General features: G+C 40.8%; 3 protein-coding genes across 7 annotated transcripts in view; all 3 read left to right on the forward strand.

Moving 5' to 3' along the window:
* Positions 1-4,010, forward strand: part of phb (prohibitin) — a 4,491-nt gene extending 481 nt beyond the window's left edge. The window contains exons 2-7 of the mRNA XM_034894856.1: positions 170-267; positions 999-1,160; positions 1,467-1,609; positions 1,689-1,805; positions 1,899-1,994; positions 3,074-4,010. Of these exons, the coding sequence (XP_034750747.1) occupies positions 183-267; positions 999-1,160; positions 1,467-1,609; positions 1,689-1,805; positions 1,899-1,994; positions 3,074-3,286 (816 nt within the window). The 5' untranslated portion in view covers positions 170-182 and the 3' untranslated portion in view covers positions 3,287-4,010. The remainder of the gene's footprint in view (positions 1-169; positions 268-998; positions 1,161-1,466; positions 1,610-1,688; positions 1,806-1,898; positions 1,995-3,073) is intronic.
* Positions 4,011-4,795: 785 nt separating this feature from the next.
* Positions 4,796-24,022, forward strand: znf652 (zinc finger protein 652). Of its 5 annotated transcripts, XM_034894794.1 has the most exons (7): positions 4,798-4,919; positions 5,023-5,110; positions 9,518-11,066; positions 14,958-15,105; positions 15,512-15,627; positions 20,104-20,248; positions 22,242-22,867. In XM_034894794.1, exons 3-7 carry the CDS (start codon positions 10,035-10,037, stop codon positions 22,865-22,867), a joined length of 2,067 nt encoding a protein of 688 aa, XP_034750685.1. In that variant the 5' UTR covers positions 4,798-4,919; positions 5,023-5,110; positions 9,518-10,034. The 5 variants fall into 5 exon arrangements, with proteins under 5 accessions (XP_034750684.1, XP_034750685.1, XP_034750687.1 ...); XM_034894793.1 differs by having other exon boundaries at positions 4,796-5,110; XM_034894796.1 differs by lacking the exon at positions 5,023-5,110.
* phospho1 (phosphoethanolamine/phosphocholine phosphatase 1) overlaps positions 17,320-24,600 on the forward strand; it is a 13,626-nt gene continuing 6,345 nt past the window's right edge. Inside the window, exon 1 of the mRNA XM_034894863.1 lies at positions 17,320-17,325. The gene's annotated coding sequence lies outside the window, so the exon portion shown is untranslated. The remainder of the gene's footprint in view (positions 17,326-24,600) is intronic.

Genomic DNA, 24,600 nt, shown 5'->3' on the forward strand with positions numbered 1-24,600 from the left:
TAGCAAAATTAGCTAACACCCACAGCCTTGCCATCTCAAGGCCAACTGGTACAGGATTGACGGCTTATTAAACACCGTCACAAACACGTACATGTTTTACACTGTGCAGGAGTAAAGTTGGTGATGTGTACTAATTGTATCAGCCTCTTGGCCTTTTTTTCACTGTTAGTTTAATTGCTGTCATGGCAAAGCTGTTCGAGTCTATTGGGAAGTTGGGGCTGGCCCTCGCCATTGGTGGAGGTGTCGTGAACTCTGCCCTTTTCAATGGTGAGTGCTGTCAATAGGACACCTAATAACCCATATCCTGCCAACATTACTCTTATTTTTTTATTTTCACCGTGCATTTGATTCATATGTCCGTGATGTGAACACTTCCAACACTCAGTCACGAATTCTAATCAATCAACTGAGCAATCAGTGATTATTTTATTACAGCTGCATATTGAATCATACACAGTACAACGTGTAGTAAAAAACGCATGCAAATTAACAAAGCACAAGAAACATTGTTTACTCCTTTGACAACACTTAAGCTGCAAAAGCAAACACAAATTAGGAATTTAAAAATAAGTAGAATACAGAAATGCATCACGCATCCTAAGTCTAATAAAACGCAGCTGAAGAAATACTTTTACCACTCGCCAGTGATGTTTGCAATTGTGGCAACCTTTTGGTTTCTAAAGTGAGATTGTGTGATTCCTATATTATTTCAATATTCATCTAGCGTTTATTTTTGGGGGAAACTTCTATTGTTTTGTAACGTGACCAGCGTTTCTCTGAAGGTTGTTTCTTTTGTATTTGCAGTTTGTTTCTTGCTGGTGAATGTGTGTTGTCAAATGCATGATGAATGTGTTTGTAATAAACCCAGATAACAGCCATGTAGTAATGTGTAGCTCTTCAGCAATATAATTGTGTGATTGAAACAAATGGTTGGATGTTGATGTGAGGAAAACAGTGCCCTGGTTAAAGAAAAAGACTCACTATACTCCTTTCTACAGTTGATGCAGGACACCGGGCTGTGATATTTGATCGGTTCAGAGGAGTGCAAGAGGATGTTGTCGGTGAAGGGACCCACTTTCTCATTCCCTGGGTTCAGAAACCTATCATCTTTGATTGCCGCTCCCGTCCACGCAACGTGCCTGTCATCACAGGCAGCAAAGGTACATCAATGATCTACTAAACCGCTGTAATGTATTCCTCACTTGTTGATACACATTCTGTCTCTTAAGTCGGAATGGGTTCTCTGATACAACTAGCCTACTGGAAATGCTTTTTCTAAGGAGAAAATAAGCTGACCAGGCTTACATCTAATGTAGAAATGCTGTATGTTAACATAAGGTCTACAAACGTGTGCTGTGCAAACATTACCTAAGATTGTAACTTATACTGCAAACAAAATTCACTTGTCACTTTTACTTGTAGGCTAATATGTGCAGTAAGAGTCACTTTAATCATTGCCCCCACAGATCTGCAGAATGTAAACATCACGTTGCGTATCCTCTTCCGGCCGGTGACCACCCAGCTGCCACGCATCTTCACCAGTATTGGCGAGGACTATGATGAGAGGGTGCTGCCATCCATCACCACAGAGGTCTTGAAGTCTGTAGTGGTGAGTATGAGTCAAGAGTAATTACAAATAAACAGATGACAGTTCTTGTGAGCTATAACAAGCTCGCTCCCCCCCGCAGGCTCGGTTCGATGCTGGTGAGCTCATCACCCAGAGAGAGCTTGTGTCTCGGCAGGTCAGTGAGGATCTCACAGAGAGAGCAAACACCTTTGGTCTCATCTTGGATGACGTTTCGCTGGTATGAAGCTGCTGGCGCATTTTGCACCATTGTCCATGTTATCTTCATAGTTGGATCTTAACTTGGAGGAATAATTGTATTGTGTTCCTTCAGACACACTTGACCTTTGGCAAAGAATTCACAGAGGCTGTAGAGATGAAGCAGGTGGCCCAGCAGGAGGCTGAGAGGGCCCGTTTCATTGTCGAAAAGGTATTTGTTTTACTTTTATAACATACTACTTGTGCATTCAGAAATGCGTGAAGAAGTCTCCATGGGGAAAGTGTGGACGGTTTATTACAGTTATTGTGAATTAAGGCAGCTCACCAGAGATGGCAAAAGTACACACTTCCCGTACTCAAGTAGAAGTACAGATAATTGTGTTAAAAATACTCTGGTAAAAGTAGAAGTAATGATTTAACTTCTTTACTCAAATAGAATGTACTCAAAGTACAAAAGTAAAAATAGCCTTGCGGATGACAAAGCTCCCTAGACCAGACGCATGTTATTAGAGAGACACTGAGAAACTACAGTGGCCATGGAGAAAAGACTCTTTATTCTTTATATGCCATTGCCATTGCCTACATTTTAAATGGCTGTCTGCCAATAGGCCTAAAACATTTAGCTTATTTAATGTGACAGAGACTGGGACTCCAGGTTAATAAGATTCTGACTGAGTAGCAAGATATACAAGTATGATTTTGTGAGAAGTCTGTGTAGCCGAGCTGGCGTAGCTCGGCTATGGCTGTTTGTGTGGTAATAAAATAAATAAATAACATTGTAAAGGCTACCATACACAATGCATAGGAATCATATATGCTAGTAAATAATAACAATAAACCCACTATTAATTACATTATCTTAATGAGCAGAGACGTTCAACAATCCCCATTATATTCCATCGACAGCCAGGTGTAACCTAGGCAACAGGAGAAGAACACAAACAAGCTAACTTTTAAATTTGCAGGCTTAAATGAACTGACAACATAGGTTGATTATCCTCCAGACAGCTAGTCTTTCTTTTCTCTCACTTTTTTCTCTGTGCCGTGCGCGCCCGACATCTGACATGCACTTACAATCACACCTGATAGACGGACCTTTAGTACAAAACCTAAGTAACGAGCAAATTTTGTAAAATGTAAGGAGTAGAAAGTACCGCTATTCGTGTTTAAAATGTAAGGAGTAAAAGTAAAAAGCCGCCAAAAAAGAAATAGTAAAGTAAAAATATCTGAAAAATTGACTTGAGTAGATCCCATCTCTGCAGCTCACAAAACCTGTTTATCCTTTTTAAGGCAGAGCAACAGAAGCAGGCGACCATCATCTCAGCAGAAGGAGATTCCCAGGCTGCCTTGCTCATCGCCAACTCCCTGATGGAGGCTGGGGATGGTCTGGTAGAGCTACGTAAGCTGGAGGCAGCTGAGGACATCGCTTTCCAGCTCTCCCGTTCTCGCAACGTTACTTACCTGCCATCAGGACAGCGCACATTGATCCAGTTGCCCCAGTGATAACATCTCATGTGTAGCCCACTCTCGCTGTCACTAGCTGTCACATGGGCCATGGAAGGGGTGGTTGGAAGATTCAATAAAGGACATTCAATTTCACACACCTTTCTCCCACTCCTTCTCTAACCAACTCAGGACTGTGCTCTGCTAACAGCAGGATGTTGGGAGACAGAGTGAGAGGGCTGTGATGGATGCATTTGTGAAGTCCAACCATGTGTAAGGAAGTGGGGGGTAACCTATATGAATATATATACAAATTGACAATATAGTAAAGTCTCAAAAGATTAGTCTTTGCTACATTGTTTCAGAGCACTGCATGTGTGGAAAGCACACAATTCCCTTAAAAGATGAGATGATGAAAGTAAATGATAAATGCCATTACTCTGTATGTTCTGCAACGTTTCCTCAAATAGTAACTACATGTAGTCAGATCTGTAATGAAAGGCTCTCCTTTTGATTCACTGACATAACTGACTAGAGATGGTGTATTCATTTGACTTTAATTCTTTGTGTTTCGATCTCTGGAATATAGCTGCTTTCTAGCATATTATTTCTTCATGAATAATATTCCCCCTCCCAATTGGAATGTGCCTGTCTAATAGTAAGAGATGGATGATCCTTCATTCTTTACAGTCGTCACTGTGTCTTTAGTTTATGTGGAGAAAGTGTACACCCCATGTTCCAGAAAAGGCTCAACGCAACAATAAAATTGTCTTTCTACCTCCCAGTAGTCACGCTTGTTGTTCAAGGTCTCAGAAGTGTCCAGTTTTTTTTGTATTGAGTGTAATTATAATCGTCACCACAGGAGGGTGTGTCATATTGCATTCCCTTTTTTTTTTATTTTTTTTATAAAGTATTGTAGAAGAGAAGCAGTTGTACTGTTTCTTGTCACTTCCTTAATTCCTCCATAATATATCAACATTTATACAGTTGTTCCAATCTACCATTAGTAGCTTTAATGACAAAAGTGAAAGTTTAAACTAAGTCATTTTATTTATACATTGGCTGCTTGGGAATAAATTTAAACCTCTATGCAATGGTGTTCTTTTATTATGTCCTGGTATAGAGATGAAAAATCAGTTTAATTTAAGTACAATACATTTTATAGGAAGGCATGGCTGGGATTAAGATTACTACATTTTAGACATCTAAGCTATATTTTTTATATTGATGATCCGCTTTTAAACCATTTATGCTATACATTGTTGTAAATGTTTTTTATCTTTTAGTTAAATATATATTCCATAAATTTTGGACTTTTGTCACTTTCCTTGGAGACAAAAGTTTAGCTTGGTGTGTCCAGACAACACAAACTTAATTAAAAAGCTACCATCAAAGTCATAAAAAGATTTAGAAATTAAAATCAATAAACTTTTAGTATTTCTCCTTTAAGAGGATAAAACGGTCCTCGGGGTCTTTTTTATTTTTATTTCATCAATTAATTTAGCTCAGCGCGTGTGCGCGCAGCGCCGGGTGTCTGATTCGGAGGGGAGACGTAAAGAATCCAGACCCAGACAACGCTGCCGCGCGCCTGCCCAGACAGCGGCCTCAATGCCTAGGATGAGCGCGGGACGGTAGTGGTACGCGCGAGAGCCTGGCTGGGCCACGTAGCGCGGCTGAAGACACCGGTGCGCAGGTATCTCCGTAACCCATACCGCACATCAACGGATTATCTCCCACACATTTGCACATAAAGATCAATGGCATAAACCTTTTTAGATGCACATCCGCGAATGTAGAGTGACGAGCAAGAGAAGTGCGCGTGCAACCCTGAATCTGTGCAACTCTGATTGCACGAACGCAAGAGGGAGGTCGTTCTCGACGGAGGTAAGCCAGCAAACCGACAACAAAATGTTGCTATATAACTTAATAGTATGCACTTACATGTGTGACAAGTATGCCAGCTGCTGGGATAAGCACACTTAGGTGACCGATGGCCGGAGCTACCTAAAAAATTGTCCGTAAACTGAGCTAGCACTGACTTTGTGACAGTGTCGAGTTGAGTGGGTTTGTCAGAACGGCTGTCGGGGTTTTGTTAGGAAAGCGGCGCTTTTCATCTCGTAAGACAAGATACGTTGATAACAAAGCATGACATCGGCTTTTCATCTAGCTTGGTGTGGGTCCGATAACTGTCACACTTTTCCCTTCGAAGTGCAGTATCGAAATTAAGTGTAACGTTAATGCTAAATATCTGACGTTAATGCTAGCTTTAAGCTAACTAGCCCACTCTGGGCGGTTTTGGGTTAAAAAAAGTGAAAGTCTTGCATCTGTTATTAACTAACGCATGTGAGCAAATACTAGCCTTTAGATGGTACATCTTGTGCGAGACAATATGATTGTTGTTGAGTAACCTTTTAACTGCACTTAAATATCTAATGGCTGCACCTTGAGCTAACGTAGCCAAGTTAGCTTGTCATGTGTATGCAGGTTACTACCTATGGAGTATCGCTAGCTAACGTTACGTAGCTAAGTAGCTTAAGTTGGCCAGGCCTACACAGTGTTATAATGTTGCATTTTTGTTTTAACCCTTTCTTTGCTTTATACACAGTGCAACGTTACCTACAAGCAAGATGAAAGTAGCTGATACACTAATTTCCCAAAATGATGTAACGTTATTTGGTTTCGCACTTAGTTCGTCAGAATAGCAAGCTTGCTGGACCCAGTCCTTACGTTTCAATCATTGCTTTTTTTACAGTCCGAATAAGATTTTTCACAAAAGATCTCTATGAGTTCTATGTCCCTCCCTATGTTATCATTCCCTATTTAGAATTCGGATATCTCAGTTGTGATATCAGTGGATTTGCTGTCAGGCTTGACGTTGTCTCTTGCTGTGCAGTGATGAGAATAAAGAAACTTGCTATGGGAGACCAGATGCCTGAGATAATGCTCTCACTTTTCACCTCAGATGATTTATACCGGACCAAAAACACTAGGTACTGCTCTGACCAGAGTATGGGCTTTAGGGCCAAATAGTTACAGAGGCATGGAGCACCCCTGCAGTGCACCACACAGTGAGCTGTTTAAGGTCTTATGAGTTTGGACAGAGTGAGGAATGTGAACCTTCACACGGTCCTCTACAAGCTGCGAACGGTACAGCTCATTAAAGTCTAGACGTTAGAGGAACCATGGATTTGAGGAGCACTGCTGCATAAGAGGTAAACTTGGCACATTTTGAGTGCTTCAGAAGCCTCATCTGTTTTACTGTCACAAGCCAAGCATTTGGGATCACACAATTTAATGCTGATGCTAACTGTTGTATAGTGCCTTTGCAGTAAAGCTACCATCCTGTGTCATTCAAATATCAAGCCACAGTAGCATCTATCCGGTATATGACTGGCTTTGTGGCTTACCCTATATGAAATTGGTTTTGGTTTCGCATGTCTCTGAAGCACGGTCGAGAAAATGTGTTATTGTTGAATAAACTTTGATTTCTGGGCAAGTTTGGCGGAGCATTACTAATGCTTTGGATTACTTAAATGGGCTGTCGGAGACATGCATTTATGCCCTTTTCTCTTTTTACATTAGGGTGCAAAGATCTTTTAAAAGCTGTCCAAACTAAAAAACAGTTGCAAATGATCATCATTCCAATGGGGTTGACCTCCTGATCTGACAAGGTGATTGTGTTGACTAATTACCAGTGATATTGAGGAGTCTGCGCTCTACTTGATTCCCACATCAAAGAACTGCAATATTTCGTTCTGAGTGAAACCCTGAAATGACTCATCATTGATAACGATAAGCCGGTGGAAGGATTTTACTCTATATGGGTTACATAACCACACTGTTTGTTTATTTGCCAACATGTGTGGTGTATTTGGGATACCTTTCAGCAGTGAATTTAGCACTTTTATTTTTACAAATGGCTAATTAAATACATTCTTAAACTTAGCTGTTTTATATTCTGTCAGCCCTATAAAACGTTATTTTAAACACACATGCACTTAAAAAAGAATGGAACAAGGTGCACAATGCAGTGGTTTCTCATGCAATTTCTATTCCCTTTCATCCAGACGCAGTACAATCTATTAGCTTTGTCTCTAAGACAGCCATGTGAGTTGAGTTCTGTCGGTGCAATGCTCACCCTCCCCTTGTGGTCTTAATGCTCTCGGAGCAGCCGTACAATTCTCAGAAAGGATCAGAGCCAGCATGCACAGGAAGACCGGTGTGTCTCTATATGTTGATAGACACATTCTACATAAATAACTTGCTTGGAATTGCACAACTCTTAGAACATTGATTCATGTATCTTTTGGCTCAATTAAAAACTTAACAAACATAATTTTAGTTACACTACACGACAGGAGGAACCCTCAGTAATAAAGTAGTTATGAGGGCTGTAGTTAAAGTAAGACCTCACAGAAGACACCAGAAATGAAGACACTTTTTAGTTGACAACTACTACTCCAGTATAAAAATGAAAAAAAAATGATCCCCTCCTTCTCACACTCTTGTTCTTCTGGCACTCCTGCAAACCCTATCATGACTAGAACAAAGTAGTCTTAATGGGTCAGTGGTGGTATATTTGACTGTGATAGTCCCTCTTAGTCTATTTAGGTTTCCTTTTGTAGAAAACCAAGGAGCATTTTGTTTTAAAAGAAATAAGACTTTTATGAAGACAGAAGAGAGGATGTTTGCCGTCTCCAAGAAAGGAAATGTTTTTCTTTAATGCCCCGGAGGTTTTCTACTAGTGAACCAACCGCCCTGGTGCACACTCATTATGGCGAGCATTGTGAGAGGTTGTTTGAGGTCAACCAACTGTCAGCCAGAGGCACCCCACGTTATGTATATGCAAAAGTTAAGAACATACAAATGCCCTCAAAAGCTAAATGTATTTGTTTTAATACTATCATTTATCATTACCTTGCACACAAATGATAATATTACTGTAGGTTCCAAACTGTGCTTTGCTTAGGCTTCAATGAAAAGTTGAAAAACAGTTTCCTGTGGTTCTATCTGCAAATCAAGCGCCTGAGCTGTGGTTACACTATGCCCTCTAACAGTCAATGGTGTGTGTGTGTGTGTGTGTGTGTGTGTGTGTGTGTGTGTGTGTGTGTGTGTGTGTGTGTGTGTGTGTGTGTGTGTGTGTGTGTGTGTGTGTGTGTGTGTGTGTGTGTGTGTGTGTGTGTGTGTGTGTGTGTGTGTGTGTGTGTGTGTGTGTGTGTGTGTGTGTGTGTGTGTGTGTGTGTGTGTGTGTGTGTGTGTGTGTGTGTGTGTTGCTTAAACGTAATCAACACATTATTGTGAAGTTGCCATTGAGTTGGTGTGGGTTTGTGTTTTTGCAAAGTGCTCAGATCATTTTATGATTTCTACGGTTATTCTCACTTGTTATAGGTTTATGTGTTTTGCATTTGATCTATTTAACCAATGCTCAGACTGATGCACTACATGCCTGGGGACCTCTTAAATAGTGTTAGGGTAGTTAGGGTTTCTTCTTCTTGTAGGTTGTAAATGATATTAAATAATACATGTTTCGTTTTTAATCCAAACAATATGTTACGTGTATTATTTGTGTCTGGGCCCCTAAACACAATCTTCAAATAGCTTACCAGGGTGTTCTATTTCACATAACTGCATTATGTCTTATGCTTGGACGTAAAATGAAACATGAATCTAAAAGGTTTTATCTGACTGTCTTTAAGAAGATATTTTGTTGTGAGTAGGCTCTTAAATAAACAAGATATATTACGGTTTGTCACTAGAGGTGTGCACATTTTTTTTCTTTTCTGAACAAATTCAAAATCAATTCATAGAATCCTAAAAATCTATTCTTTAAAAAGAAATTGGTTCCCTCCCATTTTGTAATGGTGTTCATACTATCACAGGGGAAAAGTAAATGTATATACTCTGAATCATTATTTTAATTGACATTTGTTTTAGAATCAAATAGATTTTTTAATAGAATGTTTAGCCTAAAAATCGATATTTAATCGAATTGTGCACTATAGAAAGCAAAACATCTCTGCATTTTAATAGATAGTGAGGTGTTTCAGTTGTACTGTATATTTCTAGTATTTAGAATACTGAGCTTTTGATCTTGAATCTACTCACATTCGTTTGTGAAGGCTGTGGTTTTGACTCCTACACACAAGACTGAAACATTTGTGGGCAAATGTGGCACTCAGTGTTAAAGTTGACATTATGTCTGTAGTTTCAGTTTAGTCTCTGTATTGAGAGTGGTAGAGCACCTTTTCTAACAATCTGTATTTCCCTTGTGTCTTCTGTCTTATCCACCAGGTAATGCACTGTAAATGGCTCTTCAAGCAATACACAGAAGTCCTTACAGCATCTCCTCCATGTCTGGCATTCAGCTCGTCTTGTCCTGCTCTGCAGTTTGAAGACACTGGCATCCTGCAGAGCAGCAGCAGCCTTCAGAGAAACTAAATCTGGGATTTGCCTACACCTTGCATACAAATTTGAGAAAGGAATTTAGCTTCAAATGTTTAGCATCAAAGACACTGAGGCTTTGATTGTGCAGTGTGACTTTTAAGCATATGGAACACAACTTGGAACAGATTGTATGTCTTTCCTACTGCGTTTTCTACCTTGGACAGCATGGATGCTCTTTTTGAATCAGGTTGACGATCTGTCCCCTTATCCCCTCCTTCCTGTCTCTTCACAAGAAGGAGGGTGGGGGATTGGTGTGGCGTCCCCTGCCCCTCCTTGTAGTGTAGGTTAGTCTACCTTGCATCATAGCAGTAACTCTTTTCCATTGCCTCGTTGTCCCACCAACTTCATTTTCTTCTCCCTCTTCATGAAATCCTGCAAGAGCCTCAAGGAAGAAGTTTCTGTCCCTAGCCTTGGCGGGATGTCACAGGAGGAAGGACGCAGGACGCCAGTGTCCCAGGCCTATTTTCACTCCCCTAACCCAGATCTGGACCTGACGGGCAAGCTTTATAAGAGGGAGGTTGGTGGTAAGCCATATTCTGTGTTGGTGGACAATAAAATGGCAGCCAAGGCATCCATTGGAGATCAGAACACTGGTCAGTTGCCCACTCAACATGTGACTCTACAACAACATCAGCAGTATTTTAGAGAGGGAGGAGCAGGGCAGGAAGTGGGGACGCAGGGGTCCCAGGCTGGCAACGACGGCTCCTCTGACGACACAGAAGACGATGAAGAAGACGACGATGATGAGGAAGATGAGGAGGATGAGGGCTTCAAGCGTGAGCAGATCATTGTCGAGGTTAATCTGAACAACCAAACACTTCATGTATCCAAGGGGGACAACAAAACTGGGACCACAGCAGATGACTCTGAGAGAGCTGGCAGTGATGACGAGGATGAGGAGGAAGAGGAGGACAGCCCTGATGATGACGATGACGACGATGATGATGAAGAGGAGGAAGACGACGACGAGGAAGATGAGATTGAGAGTCGAAGAACAAGGTCAAAAAGGGCCCGTCGTGATGCAAGTGGTACAGCAGCTTCCAGTCAGCCTCGGAGGAAAAGCCTCAGAACCGTTCTGAGCACCGCTAGCGCAGGAATGACCACCAGGGGGCGACGGAAGCGTATGGAGCCTCCAAAAAGCAAGCGCAGGTCAGCCAGATCAGCCCCATTGTCTGCCGGTTCAACAACCACGACAGGGGGGAAAGCAGAAGTAGAGGAGAAGGAGATGCTGGCGTGTGAAAAGTGCCCCCGAGTCTTTAACACACGCTGGTACCTGGAGAAGCACATGAATGTCACTCACAGGCGAATGCAAATTTGCGACAAGTGTGGCAAAAAGTTTGTCCTGGAGAGTGAGCTGGCCTTACACCAGCAGACTGACTGTGAGAAGAACATCCAGGTAGAGCAAACTCTTCCCATCTCATAACATATCTCTGTTAATCTGTAAATCTGGCAATTTAACATTGTATTCTGAATGATGAAGTGCATTCCCAGGTTTCACCATATTCTTTGATAACATCTTTACATACCTAGCAGAGCTCGACAATACACTGCTTGCATGGCATGAGCGTGGTATTTCTGTTGCATGACTGCTGCGTGGCGTTTTCTGTCTTTGCACACCAGAAACATCTCTGACGTTGGCGATGCTGCTGAAAAAAGTCACATGATTTGGATCACCCTTGTTCGACATATGGGGAGAGAGTTTTGGAAATGTACTGCACTCAAGCAGTAGTATACTTCATGTTAAACAAATATATACTGATTTGTTGAACAGCAAAGAAAACGTTGGCAGTATTGACGGCAATTTTGTGTTAAAATGACGTATAAACATCTTTTCATATTCTATTTCGCCTGAAATTCTGACAACACACTTGTGTTTTGCGTGAAAAATAGGCGTCGGTCTTATTTCTAACATGCACGCATTTCCGGTGCGGGTTAAGTCGTGCCTGAGACATGTGTGTCACGCAGGCAGTATGCATGCTCTAACCTGTTAACATGGCCAAAATAAAAGCGCTGACACGCTCACGCATTCAAAGTTATTGTAAAATACAATTTTTACATTCTAAAAAGTGTGGTATGGTTGCATGGGAAATTAATTGTTTCAAATATGGCAATATTATTATTATAAGCAAAAGCTGATGCCAGGTTACCAAGCTGGCAACCACTTTAAAGTTAGCATTTAGGCCTGCCTATATAAATTTAGCAGCTGCCCAGATCAACTTACTTTCAGATTTATTTTGGTACTTCGATGCATTAATCTGATGTTCAAATATGGCATTTTTACCCCACAGAAAACCGTAATCATTTTAAACACTACTGCAGAACGGGCATGTTTGGAACAGGCAGAGTGTTTCGCTCTGTAATGCTGCTTGCAGCTTTCTCGAGAACCGCTCCTCCAAACAACATCACCCTGGACGCTGCGCTTCCTTGGGTACTCAGCAACACGCTGTCATGACATAGTTATGTCCTCCAGCAGTGCTAGGTCTCTTTCCTCGTCTGTTCCTGAATGTACTGTAGAGAGAGGCAGAGAGCAAGCTCTACCCAACATTCAGTTCAACGTTTCAGTTAATAAGGGTCGCCTCTTAATACTATAAATCGTGTACATAATGGACAACTATTAAAAATGTCCCATAGATCTCAAAAGTTCACACTCAACACTGAACTTCCTCCTCAAGAAAATTGAAGGATGGACATACAGACAGACATAGACTCCTTCCATTTTAGTTAGATGAAACTTATATCTTCAGTTATATTTGGTTCTTAAATGTTTTTATTTATATTTTTGAGATTATGGTGTAAGTGTGAGGTAAAGTAACACTTTAGTTTCTGGGTAAATACATTTGTGATCTCACTAAGTCACAATATCTGTATCAAAATTCTGCCTAATACAATTATTAATGATGTTTGGTATATTTGGTTTTAGTTCTCTAAAACTGAAAAGGGATTCAGCGTACTGATACCCAAGGGTCTTATGGCTAATTTGAATAGCTTAATTTAGCACCCTGTTTTGCTGACTTTTGATTTGGTTGAAGAAAGTCTTCTCACATTTCCACCGTTGGTCGAACCAGTTGAAACCATGGCAAGCTGTGAAATTGCAAGTTCCCTAATGTAGTTTAGCTTAATGGAGCAGAGAAATAGAATTGATTGATACGGAACCAGTTAATGCACTCAATATTCACTCCTTTTTATATCGGTGCAAGTGCAGCAGGCTAATCTATTGTATGTATTTAATTTAAAGTGAAGTAAAGTCACTTAATTAGCTAATCAAAAGCATAATTGTTGATACAATAAGTGACTCGCAAATCATATACATTTAGGCTACTAGAAATAACAGTGAATCACAGTGGTATTTTTTACACTGAACAACATAGTATAAATAATCAAAGTGTGTGTGTGTGTGTGTGTGTGTGTGTGTGTGTGTGTGTGTGTGTGTGTGTGTGTGTGTGTGTGTGTGTGTGTGTATAAAAACATGATTGCATAGTTTTACTCAAACATAAAAACCATCGCTGGTGTAGCCAAGTGAATCTATTTGAGTTGCATGGAGATCTCCTACATTGAATCAAAGTGAAAAATTTGAAAATATATATATATTTTTTTTAAGGTTCCATACACCTGTACAATATCTGGAAGGTCTGACAGCTTGTTAGGCAATTTCAAAACTATGTCATGAAGACAAAGGATCATTCCAAAATAAATCAGAAAAGCACAAAACAAGAGTAGGGTACAAGAAGGCTTATCCCAGGACAGGGAACTAATTTTAAAAATAGGTTAAAGAAATCATGGCACAGTGTAAATCTGTCTTGCACAGGCTTATTTCAAAAATGGAATGTCTGTGTGATAAAAGTACAAGGGAGGATACCAACAGAGCTCCAGGGTTCATGGATGAGATGGGAGACAATACACACAAACACACACACACACACACACAGTTTTTCCTGTTCCTCACAAGTTTTCTGGTAGTGGAAAGCTCACATGACTGCTTGCCACGTGTTTGCTAGAAGGCATGTTAGATAAAAAAGTGGAAGTCTCTTTAATACGATGATCTATCTGGTCATTATGAATTGCTTGGGTTTCGGTGTTTCATAGTTGGGTGGCAGCATGATGCTGTGGGGATTAGGGTTGGGCAATGTCCCCTAAATTGGTAGTTAACGATGTTTACAGTAAAACATTGCGATGAACGGTGTTTATTTTACTATGTCTTTCTACTACTATGGGCTAATCGTTAACATCAAAACAATCAGATATGCAGTACATTTAAATGTAAGTAGACCATGTTACATAGCTATGCTGCCGCCTGCTGGTAGGGGCAGTGAATTACAACTTGACCCACTTTAACTTAACTACGGTGCTGTCTATACTCAATCAGGTGTCTGCTATGCGTAACGAGAGTACAGTGGAACGTTTGATCTCCGACAGAGCATGACCTTATCGTATGCTGATACGGTAAGGGAAAGAAAAGTAGCTTCCACTTAAGGGGCCCTAACTTGCATCCTGTGGAAAGTGTTTGCTAGTTTAATTTAAGACCGATGCAGAACTCAATTTCCCGTCCAGCGCTCTGGGACGGAGGGATGGCATCACTATGGATGATGATATCGTACATCGGCACAACACTAGTGGGGATGCTTCTCTACCGTAGGCCCTGCAGTCTGGAAGAGAACTGCCAGTACAACTGGATTCATCTTCTAGCCAGACAACAGGCCCCAATTCCAAAGCTCAAGAATGTCCAGTTTTCCACGTCAGTCCAAACTTGAATCCAGTTGAGAGAAAATAGAATACGAAAAAGATCTTCATGTCATTTTAACACAAAAAAATTATAAAAATATATTTTGATGTTTGAAAGTCTCTAGGTTGACATGTAATTTCCCAAAAAATGTATTGATTTTCAAATATTGCACCTGTCAATACAGAACTAAATATTCTGTAGCCTTTTTTGCTGTCAGTACAGCAAAAGTTTTCTTTGCTGTTATCAAATCAGTATATATTTATGTTTTAACATGTATACTACTGCTTGAGTTTCCAAAAGTGCAAAGCTCTTACAGATTAACCAACACAGACATAAAGCTGTTTATTTTATTTTTGTATTTATTTATTTATTTAGCTACCAAAGGTACCTCCTAATGAATATCGATTTGAGAGGTTTTTTTTAATTTATGAAGATCTCCAGCAGAGGGGGCTGGAGTACAAGAAAACAGTTTGGGCAAATAAGACCAATCTGATGGCCATCAGGTTTTGGTGCTCATAATATCAACACTAATCTTAATGGGTTTTTTCTACTTGTGTGTCTTTTTAGTGTGTCTCCTGCAACAAGTCTTTTAAGAAGCTCTGGTCACTGCATGAGCACATTAAGATTGTGCACGGCTATGCAGAAAAGAAGTTCTCATGCGAAATTTGTGAGAAGAAGTTTTACACAATGGCTCATGTCCGTAAGCACATGGTTGGTAAGTGGGGGCCTTTTTTCACAGTTCCTACTGTTCTTATCACCCTTATATCTTATACTGGGCTGACTGTCAGTTTAATACGTTAAACCACAACATAATGTTTCATCCTAAAGATATATTTTTCCTCTTTGTGTATTTTGTGACTTTACCCTTACTATTTGTTTTTTGGAGGTGTGTATGTAGATTTTACTTTTTTTTTGTAGAATCATTAGATACATTTTCTTGTCTTAACACTGTTACTACAGTTTAGTAAAAATCTGATTTAGTTTATCTCTCGTTGTTTAGTGTGGTTGTTGTTGTTAATATGTTATTTATGTACACTTATCCTATTTAAAACATGGATTTATTATCTGATCAGGTATATGCAGTTGTCTGATCATTGCTTTCTCCCCACCCCCAAACCTAGCTCACACTAAGGACATGCCATTTACCTGTGAGACATGTGGAAAGTCGTTTAAACGCAGCATGTCTTTAAAGGTCCACTCACTCCAGCATTCTGGAGAAAAGCCCTTCCGCTGTGAGGTAAGCTGTTCTGATAAATCTAGGTCTAGTTAAATTCACAACAGTATCTTAATGTGTCTCACCTGCATCCAAAGTGACCACTTGTGATCATATTTGGTTTTTCTGCTCACATTAATTGTATCTGTTGAAACCAAGGCCATTGCTATGCGGCCAAAATGTGTGTGCTAGGCCACACAGATGGAGAATTGGACTGCCTCACCTTACACGAGGTCTGAAAAGTCAAAACAGATACAACAGTGTTTAATGTGCTGAATCCAATTTGTCTTTCAATGTGGTCACTGACACATTTGTGCTCACAGTCTGCTACACAGTGTCACTATGGTACAAAACGTCTCTGACAATGGCTTTAAAAACCAGAGAAGGTATATATTCAGTGTTTATCATCCTGTAAAGGGCTTATTGGAAGAGTAAAGCTGAATATTAAAATAATACAAGGCCCTCCGTAGGTCTTGTGAAAATATAAAGGCATTCATTTTTGCACAAAAGACCTACGGAGTGCATTTGATTATTTCTGAGGGAGACATGCATCTTTAAAAATTATGGAATGAGATCTGTTTACACTCATGGAATGAGCCCTTTACATGGTGATATGAACACAGTGCACCCGTGATATACACAAGAGAGACCCAGCAGGGCTTCTGTTCCTTTGTCTCTACGGTACTGTATGTCCTCTATTTGTTCTCAGTATACCAATACAGGTGTACGCAATTATTACTTCTTTTTTTTGCAGCCAAATGGGTCTAATTTTTCTTGTCTTGTCACTTTTTCTCTTTTCACCCTTCCACATGCTGTTGTTGACATGTGTGTTGCCATGAAAGATCATTCACATAAAATAGAAACCATTTTTTCCATGACAGTTCACAACCACACATGCATTTTTAAGCGGCCTCCACTGTTGAATGGCTAGTTTAGTGATGCCTTTTTTTATATTCAATTCAATATTCAATTGTTTGTTTAATTGCTTCTTTATTTTCCAAACTACAGAGCGGCATAATGCCAAAATCACAGAACGCATGTGGTCACGCCTCAAAAAAATGAGTTCCGTTGAAAGGGATTTGCATTAACTCTACAATATGGCATTCTTATTGACAGGCCTAGTCAAACCCTTTTGTCCCAAATGTCAGAACTAAGGCTCTCAAGCGACTAACATATTCTATTGCATGATTATCCATATTGTTTATCTGTTCTTCTAAATAGGGTACACAATATTTAGTTAGTTTTACCGTCGTCGCGATATAAAGACGTGAAAGGCTGCAACATATCGCAAAAGACACTCAAACTTTTGTTAGTTGAAAGAAAATCTTAGTAGAAAACTGCAATTTTCGTTGTAATTATCATACTTTTTTTAGTGGTGCCTTTTTATATTCAATTTGTTCAATAAAATTATGTTAAACATTTCCTTTATTTGTTTTAGATTCAACGAGCAATTTTTTGTATTTTAGCACAATACTGAAAGCAGCGAAATAAGTAAACACTATTTATTGCTTTATATCGTTCAATTTTATCGCATATGTTCCTCATATCGTTCAGCCCTAGCTCTAAACGTACTTTACTTTAAGGGGATATTTTTTAAGTTTTTAATGCTCTTATCAACATGGAAGCAGGAAATGTGCTTGCTTTAAGCAAATGTTTATTATTGCAAAAAATCCAAAACCGTGACAAATGTTGTCTAGAATATTCTCCAAAATGACCTCAAAGGTCATTTGTGCTCAAAAAATATGCTGAAAAAGCTAATATGGCAAACTCAAGCCCGTCAAACAACAACAGATGGCAAATAGACCTGAATGCAACATTACTTAATACTAACCCAATGTAGTGTCTCACTTTTTACTTGTAAAGGTTAACAAAACGTCCCTTTTTTTTTTTTTTAAGGCAGCTCAACACAAAACAATGGACCTTTTGCATTACAGCAACAGACACGTTGTACAGGTACAATGGTCAGCAAATGTAACAATGTAATTGTGTTTAACCTCGCGGGAAAATAAAGGCTCATCTCCTTCTGCTCAGTTCTGTTGAGTCTATATGCGACTCAAGCCAGGAACGGGAGGTGCCTGGCCACTGCAGTCATGTAGCGTGTGCTATCAGTGGTCCGTGTGCTGACTTTATGTCTCACTGTCTGGCTAGTTGCAGAAAGTGCTAAGTACACGCGTGGGCTAAATGCCTCTCCCCTATCTTCATAACAGTCAAAGTGACCGAAGTTCCCACTGTGAGGCAAAATAATGTGCTGTGACCCAGACATAACTGATAACTGAGAGAAGTCTTCAGTGAGTGCAGCATGGCTTCCTGATTTCGTGTGTGTGTGTGTGTGTGTGTGTGTGTGTGTGTGTGTGTGTGTGTGTGTGTGTGTGTGTGTGTGTGTGTGTGTGTGTGTGTGTGTGTGTGTGTGTGTGTGTGTGTGTGTGTGTGTGTGTGTGTGTGTGTGTGTGTGTGTGTGTGTGTGTGTGTGTGTGTGTGTGTGTGTGTGTGTGTGTGTGTGTGTGTGTGTGTGTGTGTGTGTGTGTGTGTGTGTGTGTATACGCGCGCGGTCTAAAACAAACTAGTGGCGTAAAAAGGAATTTGCTTTAACTCGCTATTATTGTGTTACTTTTGACAGCCCTAGTCAAAATCTATGTTAACATGCTAACATCGGCATTCTGGAGTGATGGTATGCAATATTGTTTGTTATAAACGCACACACCTATAGTATTTCATAATCTGTTTCCTTTTCTTTGAAATGTATTTTGGGCTGAATTCAGTACTCAAAGAGTGGTTGGCTGTTGAATTTGCCCTTGCTGGCTGATGGATATGCCCTTGTTTGCCACAGAAAGAGGCCTAAGGTAGTTTTCACTCATTAGTTTGAGCAGAGGAGCATCTGTGCCATGTGGTTTGTGACCAACCCAATATGGTCCGTTATGTTCAGTTGTTTGCTTCCAGAATGGGACCATCCTCCTCTATTTTGAACGGTCATTGCACGGTTCTATCATCGGAGTTATACAGTGAAGTCAAACCATGTCAAATATTAGCAAACTACACAAACAGTGTTAACACATTAACTAGAACATAACGTAGAACTAAGGGTTCAGGGCTTTAACTGAAGACACTTATGAATGCATTTTGTCACATTGTAAATCAAGATTTTCAAGCTTAGTCTGCTCAACAGGGTTAGTTAGTTAGTTAGTTAGTTAGTTAGTTATTTAGTTAGTTATCTCATCCCGGTCCTCACTTGTTAATTCAGATTTCCCATTGACAGATGGGCGGTTTACTCCCACCCGAGGCCTTTTAATGTCCAACCACTTGAATGGACGGCACACATAGAACATATGTGTATGGGTGGAGTTGCTCTAATTACAGGTTTAATGTCATCTTGCACAGTAACATGTTACATGCTTATTAAGGGTTTATGTAATGTAAAGGCCAATCCTCTTAGTGTAGTGTAGTATTCTAGCACTCTGTAGTAAGACCTACAGAGTGCTTTTGATTTTCTTTTTTTTTGAAGGAGACATGTATCTTTACAAATTTTGGAAATACGATCTGTTTACACTCCTGCAGTGAGCCTTTTACATGGTGATATGAACACAGAGCACCCGTAATATATACAAGAGAGACCCAGCAGTGCTTCCACTCCTTTGTCTGTAATGTATATGTTGTCTGTTTGTCCTCAGTATACAAATACAGGTGTACGCAACAGGAAGGGGCTTGTTTTTCTTGTCTTGTCACTTTTTTTTTTCCTATCACCTTTCCATATGTTGCTGTTGACATGTGTGTTGCCATTAAAGATTATTCACATAACAGCCATTTTTTCCATGACAGTTCACAACCACACATGCCTTTTTAAGCAGCCTCCACTGTTGAATGACTAGTTTAGTGGTGCCTTTTTATTTTCTATTCAATATTCAAGTTATTTAATCGCTTCTTGATTTCCCAAACTAGAGAGCGGCACGAGGCCCAAATCACAGAACACGTGTGTTAATCACGCCTCAATAAAATGAGTTCCGTTGAAAGGAATTTGGATTAACTCGACAATATGGCATTCTTGTTGACCTAGTCCAAACCTAGACAACATTTAGTTCTCTTTACCGTTGTTGCGATATAAAGACGTGAAAGGCTGCAACATATTGCAAAATAAATTCAGACTTTTGTTAGTTGAAAGAAAATCTCAGTAGAAAACTGCACTTTAAGACGTAAGTGTCTTACTTTTTTTAGTGGTGCCTTTTTATATTCAATTTGTTCAATAAAATGTTTATTTCCTTTTTTTGTTTTAAATTCAACAAGCAATTTGTTGTATCTTAGCAGAATACTGAAAGCAGCTGAACGTGTGTGTATGTGTGTTGTTCTAATTACATGTTTATAGTCATTCTGCACTGTAACATGTTACATGCTAGTTATGTAATGTAAACGCCAATCCTCTTACTCTGTAGTGCCGCGTGGAACCTGCTAATTCCGTTTTCTTAACAAGACATATTGTGTCATGTGATGCCTCTTTTGTCTCTGCTGTAGAACTGTGACGAGCGGTTCCAATACAAGTACCAGCTGCGCTCCCACATGAGCATTCACATCGGACACAAGCAGTTCATGTGCCAGTGGTGTGGCAAAGACTTCAACATGAAACAGTATTTTGATGAGCACATGAAAACGCACACAGGTGAGAAATAACAAGTGTGGGCGCCCGGGTAGCTCACCTGGTGGAGCGTGTGACCATATGGAGAGGCTTAGTCCTCAACACAGGTTGCGGGTTTGGCTCCAACCTGCGGCCCTTTGCTGCATGTCGCCGCCCTTAAAAGTTTGTGCACCCATTGCCAGTTGTCCCAGAGTCCTTGGGGCCTGTGGTTTTACCCTATTTGACCCGAGGAATGTGTTGTAGGAAGAAAAAACATAACCAGCTTTTTACTGAATGGACCTAATTCTAGTTTTAAAGACATTATGGACTGCAGAAAGCTGTGTGGAAAACTACAAACCTAATAAATGTAGAAAGATCTTATTTTTGAATTTAATTCCTAGACTAGTGTTCCTGCCCAATAAGCCGTTGTGTTCCAGAGATTTTAGCTTTCAATGGCCCAGGAACTATCAGGGTGGCAACTCCAGTACAGGCAAGCCCTTGTTGTCACTCGTATAGATTTCAAAGGATTTGATCATTGATTTGATCATAATGTTATAAACACTTAGAAGTTATGCAGCCGACTTTCCAGTCTAAAACAAGTGTGTGATAACAGGAGTGGAGTGTAAGAATTTTTTTTCACACAGTGTTTGATTTGTACTCTGGCTGAAACATAAAAATAACTAGAAAGCACTCAACAGAGCCTTACTACGTTGGAGACAGACGTCTCGCCTTTCTGGCATCAGTCTTTCCATCAATCGCTGCATCTCCTTTCCAGCATTTACAATATTTAAATGTGACCGTTGTGCTTTAGTAAATTACATAGCCAACAAAATGACTTCATACAAAAAAATATATATTTCATACAAAGTGGTCATATTTAAGTCTTTTGTTTGCTTTGCTTTGTGACATACAGTATATTTTTGAAATTGTCAGGTGTGTTTTCATTCTGCCTGTTGCAAAGCTAAACACAACCACTTTAACCTTCAGAAAAATTTGGCTAGCAATGTTGCTGGGCTCAGTCAGACACCATATACTCTCTAAAAAGGGAAAAACACGGGAGGTTTCCAAGATGAACATTATCGTGGTAAGAGCAGGGAGACTTCGCCCAGTTTTTCTAATGAGAGGGATGTTCTACATCAAACAGGAGCCTTGCATACATTGGGGCTTATAATGACTACCCAGACACATGCTGTATTACATCCCTCTGCTTTCCTGTCCCTGCTGCATTGCTATTTCTAAGACCAAACTGAGCAGTGCAGCCTGTTTGTCTTTCACTGTTTTTCTCCAGCCATGCCTGTCGTGGGTGTACACTGCTCTACGTTGAACCTCACGGTTCTATTTGTGATGTGTAATTACGCTGCCCTCTCACTGCCGCTACCAACCAATTTAGCCTCCTGCAGGAGGAGACCCACCCAGTCATGCCCTGTAATAGGCACCACACATGTTAAACACAAACTCCCAAAGTTGAGTTCACTGCTCACATTTTTCATGATTTCTTATGAGTGCAATGTAACAGTTACAGATGACTAGCACATTAGCTGTCACCTTTTTATATTCAATTGGTTTGGAAGGGCTTTACACATAACATGCCAGTGGAAGGCATTAGAGAGCCCATCAGCAGCCTGTTAATAGATGACTGTGTGGGTGGTAGCAGGCACATTCAGTAGCTCCATGGAGGGAGGTTAATGAGAGGCGCATTTCAACGGCGCTGCTGTTATTCACTTTCACATCTCTTCTTCTCAACGTGTGAATTGTAATAGCTTCCTGTGGAGTGGGTGGGTTGACAGCAAAGACCCTCAATTCAAGATGCCAACTTATTAGCGTTTAAAAAAGAGAGAGAGAGAGAACTGGTTGAAGGGGGGGGGGGGAGCTTTAATCAGTTGATTATTTTTTTATTATGTAACCATCACATTTGATTACAAAGGATTTGACTCTAATGCATCATGTTATTTTCTCGTTGTAGCTCCAATCTTTTTGTTAATTGATACAGTATCTGTCTTGCTCACGCACCAGTCTTTTATTTTCTGAATCTGTGCAGGAGAGAAGCCTTTCATTTGTGAGATCTGTGGGAAGAGCTTCACCAGCCGGCCCAACATGAAGCGCCACCGCCGTACCCACACAGGGGAGAAGCCCTATCCCTGCGAGGTGTGCGGCCAGCGCTTCCGCTTCTCCAACATGCTCAAAGCACACAAAGAGAAGTGTTTCCGGGTCACCAGCCCCGTGGTCCTGCAGACCAGCGGACCACCTGTGCCTGTCCGCATCTTTGCCAATACCTTCTCCTCCTCCTCTTCCTCCATTTCTGGTCCCAGTCCCTCAGCTGCCCCCCCGGCCACCACCTCAGCACCCCTGGGCCTCAACCCGACAGGGGGGCCCATGCCTCCAAAAGGCCCTGTTGGACACACATTCTCCCACGTACAGCTCCACTCAAACCCATCTCACCATCATCCCCGCCCCCCTACAACCCAGCAACACCTCTCAAACACACCCCAACATGGCCCACCTCACCCCCACCACCACCTGGCCGTGCCCCCAGTCTCCCACTTGCCCCTAACCCCGGCCCTTTTCAAGAGCGAGCCCTTAAACCACTGTGGGCACGAAGACAGCAGCTACCTGCACCACATGGCTCCCCCTGACAAGGGCCCCGGAACCCCACAGCACCACTGAACTGTGCTCCAGCTCTGCAGGCCCACACCAAACCACGCCTTGTTCCCCCTCATCTCATAGTCCTGCTTTAATCTCTGTTGCCAGGGCCCCTGATGAAAGGAGGCTCCTCTCAACCAGATTTAGATACAAGCTAGAAGTCAAGCTACTCATACGCACCTTTGTATGTGTCCCAGACGTGAACCCCCTCAGTGCACACATTATTTAAGTAGAACCCTTACTTAAAAACCCTGGTCAAAAGACAAAGATTTTTTTTTTTCTTGAACATTTTCTTAGGAAATCAACAAAACAATTTCTGTGCAAGTTCTCTATCTGGACGTTGATGGGTGTAAAGTATCTCATTTTCATCAAAGGCTGCTGATGGTGGTCGACGTATGTATTACCTGGGCTTCAAGGATCCGTGTCATTGAACTTTTCTCTCTGTGTCAAGTTGACCTATGGTTGCAATTTGATCAGGACTCTTTGCAGTTCCCCCCCGCATAGCAATACCTAACATGTCCCCCCTAGTTGTACTGTAGAGCCTCAGAAATATTTGTTGAATATTGTAACTGGTTCTACCTGAGCCTTTTTCTCTGTGCTAAGGCTTTCTGTCAGAGGTGCAACAGCAGGAGTGCAAGATGCAGTGCCATATGTTACAGTAAGAAGGGGGGGGGGGCCTTTGTAGGGGACATTGAAAAACACATTTTTTTGTAAAAGGTTAGTTGAATCTAGACATAGTCTGAGATTAACATCATGGTTAAATGGTGCTTTCCATTCCAGTACATATAATAATTCTTAAGTTTGCTTTTCCACTTTTATTTTCAGAAATGTGATATTACAAAATAATGTATTGTGTCAGCCTGGCTTTTCTACAATGGATTTGAGGTTTGACTAGATATTTTGTGATCAAGAAACTCAAATTATGCATAACATGCACCCTCACACTTACTCAAGCACACACTCAAAACACAAAGACCGTACGGCCGCTGATTTACTTAATGTAATCAGCGCAACCTCAGCTTTCAGTACTGTTGGTCAACAGATGCTTTTAGATAACAGATGACTGTCAAATACTGCCACTGTGAGGGGCCACACACATGGCCCCATCAGGATTTATCCCACTTCCGTTCGCTGCTGTCAAAATGATACGGGTTACCATGTGAAAGGTCATTTAACACACAGTATACACACCTGGGATCTTTTTTCATCACAGTTCTTAACAATTATGCATATTCCCCTCCGCCTATATTCCACGGTTTGGTGTGGGGCGTTGTAATGTAAGTTTGACTTTATTCGTACTGTTATGCTTCGATCCACACAGTCAAACGTGTGTCTAAACCTGTTGAATGTTGCCTACGCAGAATGACTGCTGAGTCATGTTTTTTTTGTTTTTTTTTATGTTCTCTGATAATTTGCTCAGTTTTAAGCTAATGAATGGTTATGCAGTGTAGATATACTGTTGTTAGCACATGATAGGAAATGTCAGGATAAAAGGCAGTGGTCATACAACTTTCATGTACAACTAAAACTTTTATAGATAAGCAGACATGGGATTAAGTCGGCGTAAGAAATTACATTTGCTAATGTAATAGCCGGAGGTGTGAGTGTTATTTGTTTAAAATTGGCATAAAGAGTTGGCAGGTATTTGGCACAAAATTGAGCTGCGTGGTGGTTTGCCCTTCACCGTGTGTGTGTGTGTGTGTGTGTGTGTGTGTGTGTGTGTGTGTGTGTGTGTGTGTGTGTGTGTGTGTGTGTGT

This window comes from Etheostoma cragini, chromosome 15 (assembly GCF_013103735.1).
Source record: "Etheostoma cragini isolate CJK2018 chromosome 15, CSU_Ecrag_1.0, whole genome shotgun sequence".
Lineage (NCBI taxonomy): Eukaryota > Metazoa > Chordata > Actinopteri > Perciformes > Percidae > Etheostoma > Etheostoma cragini.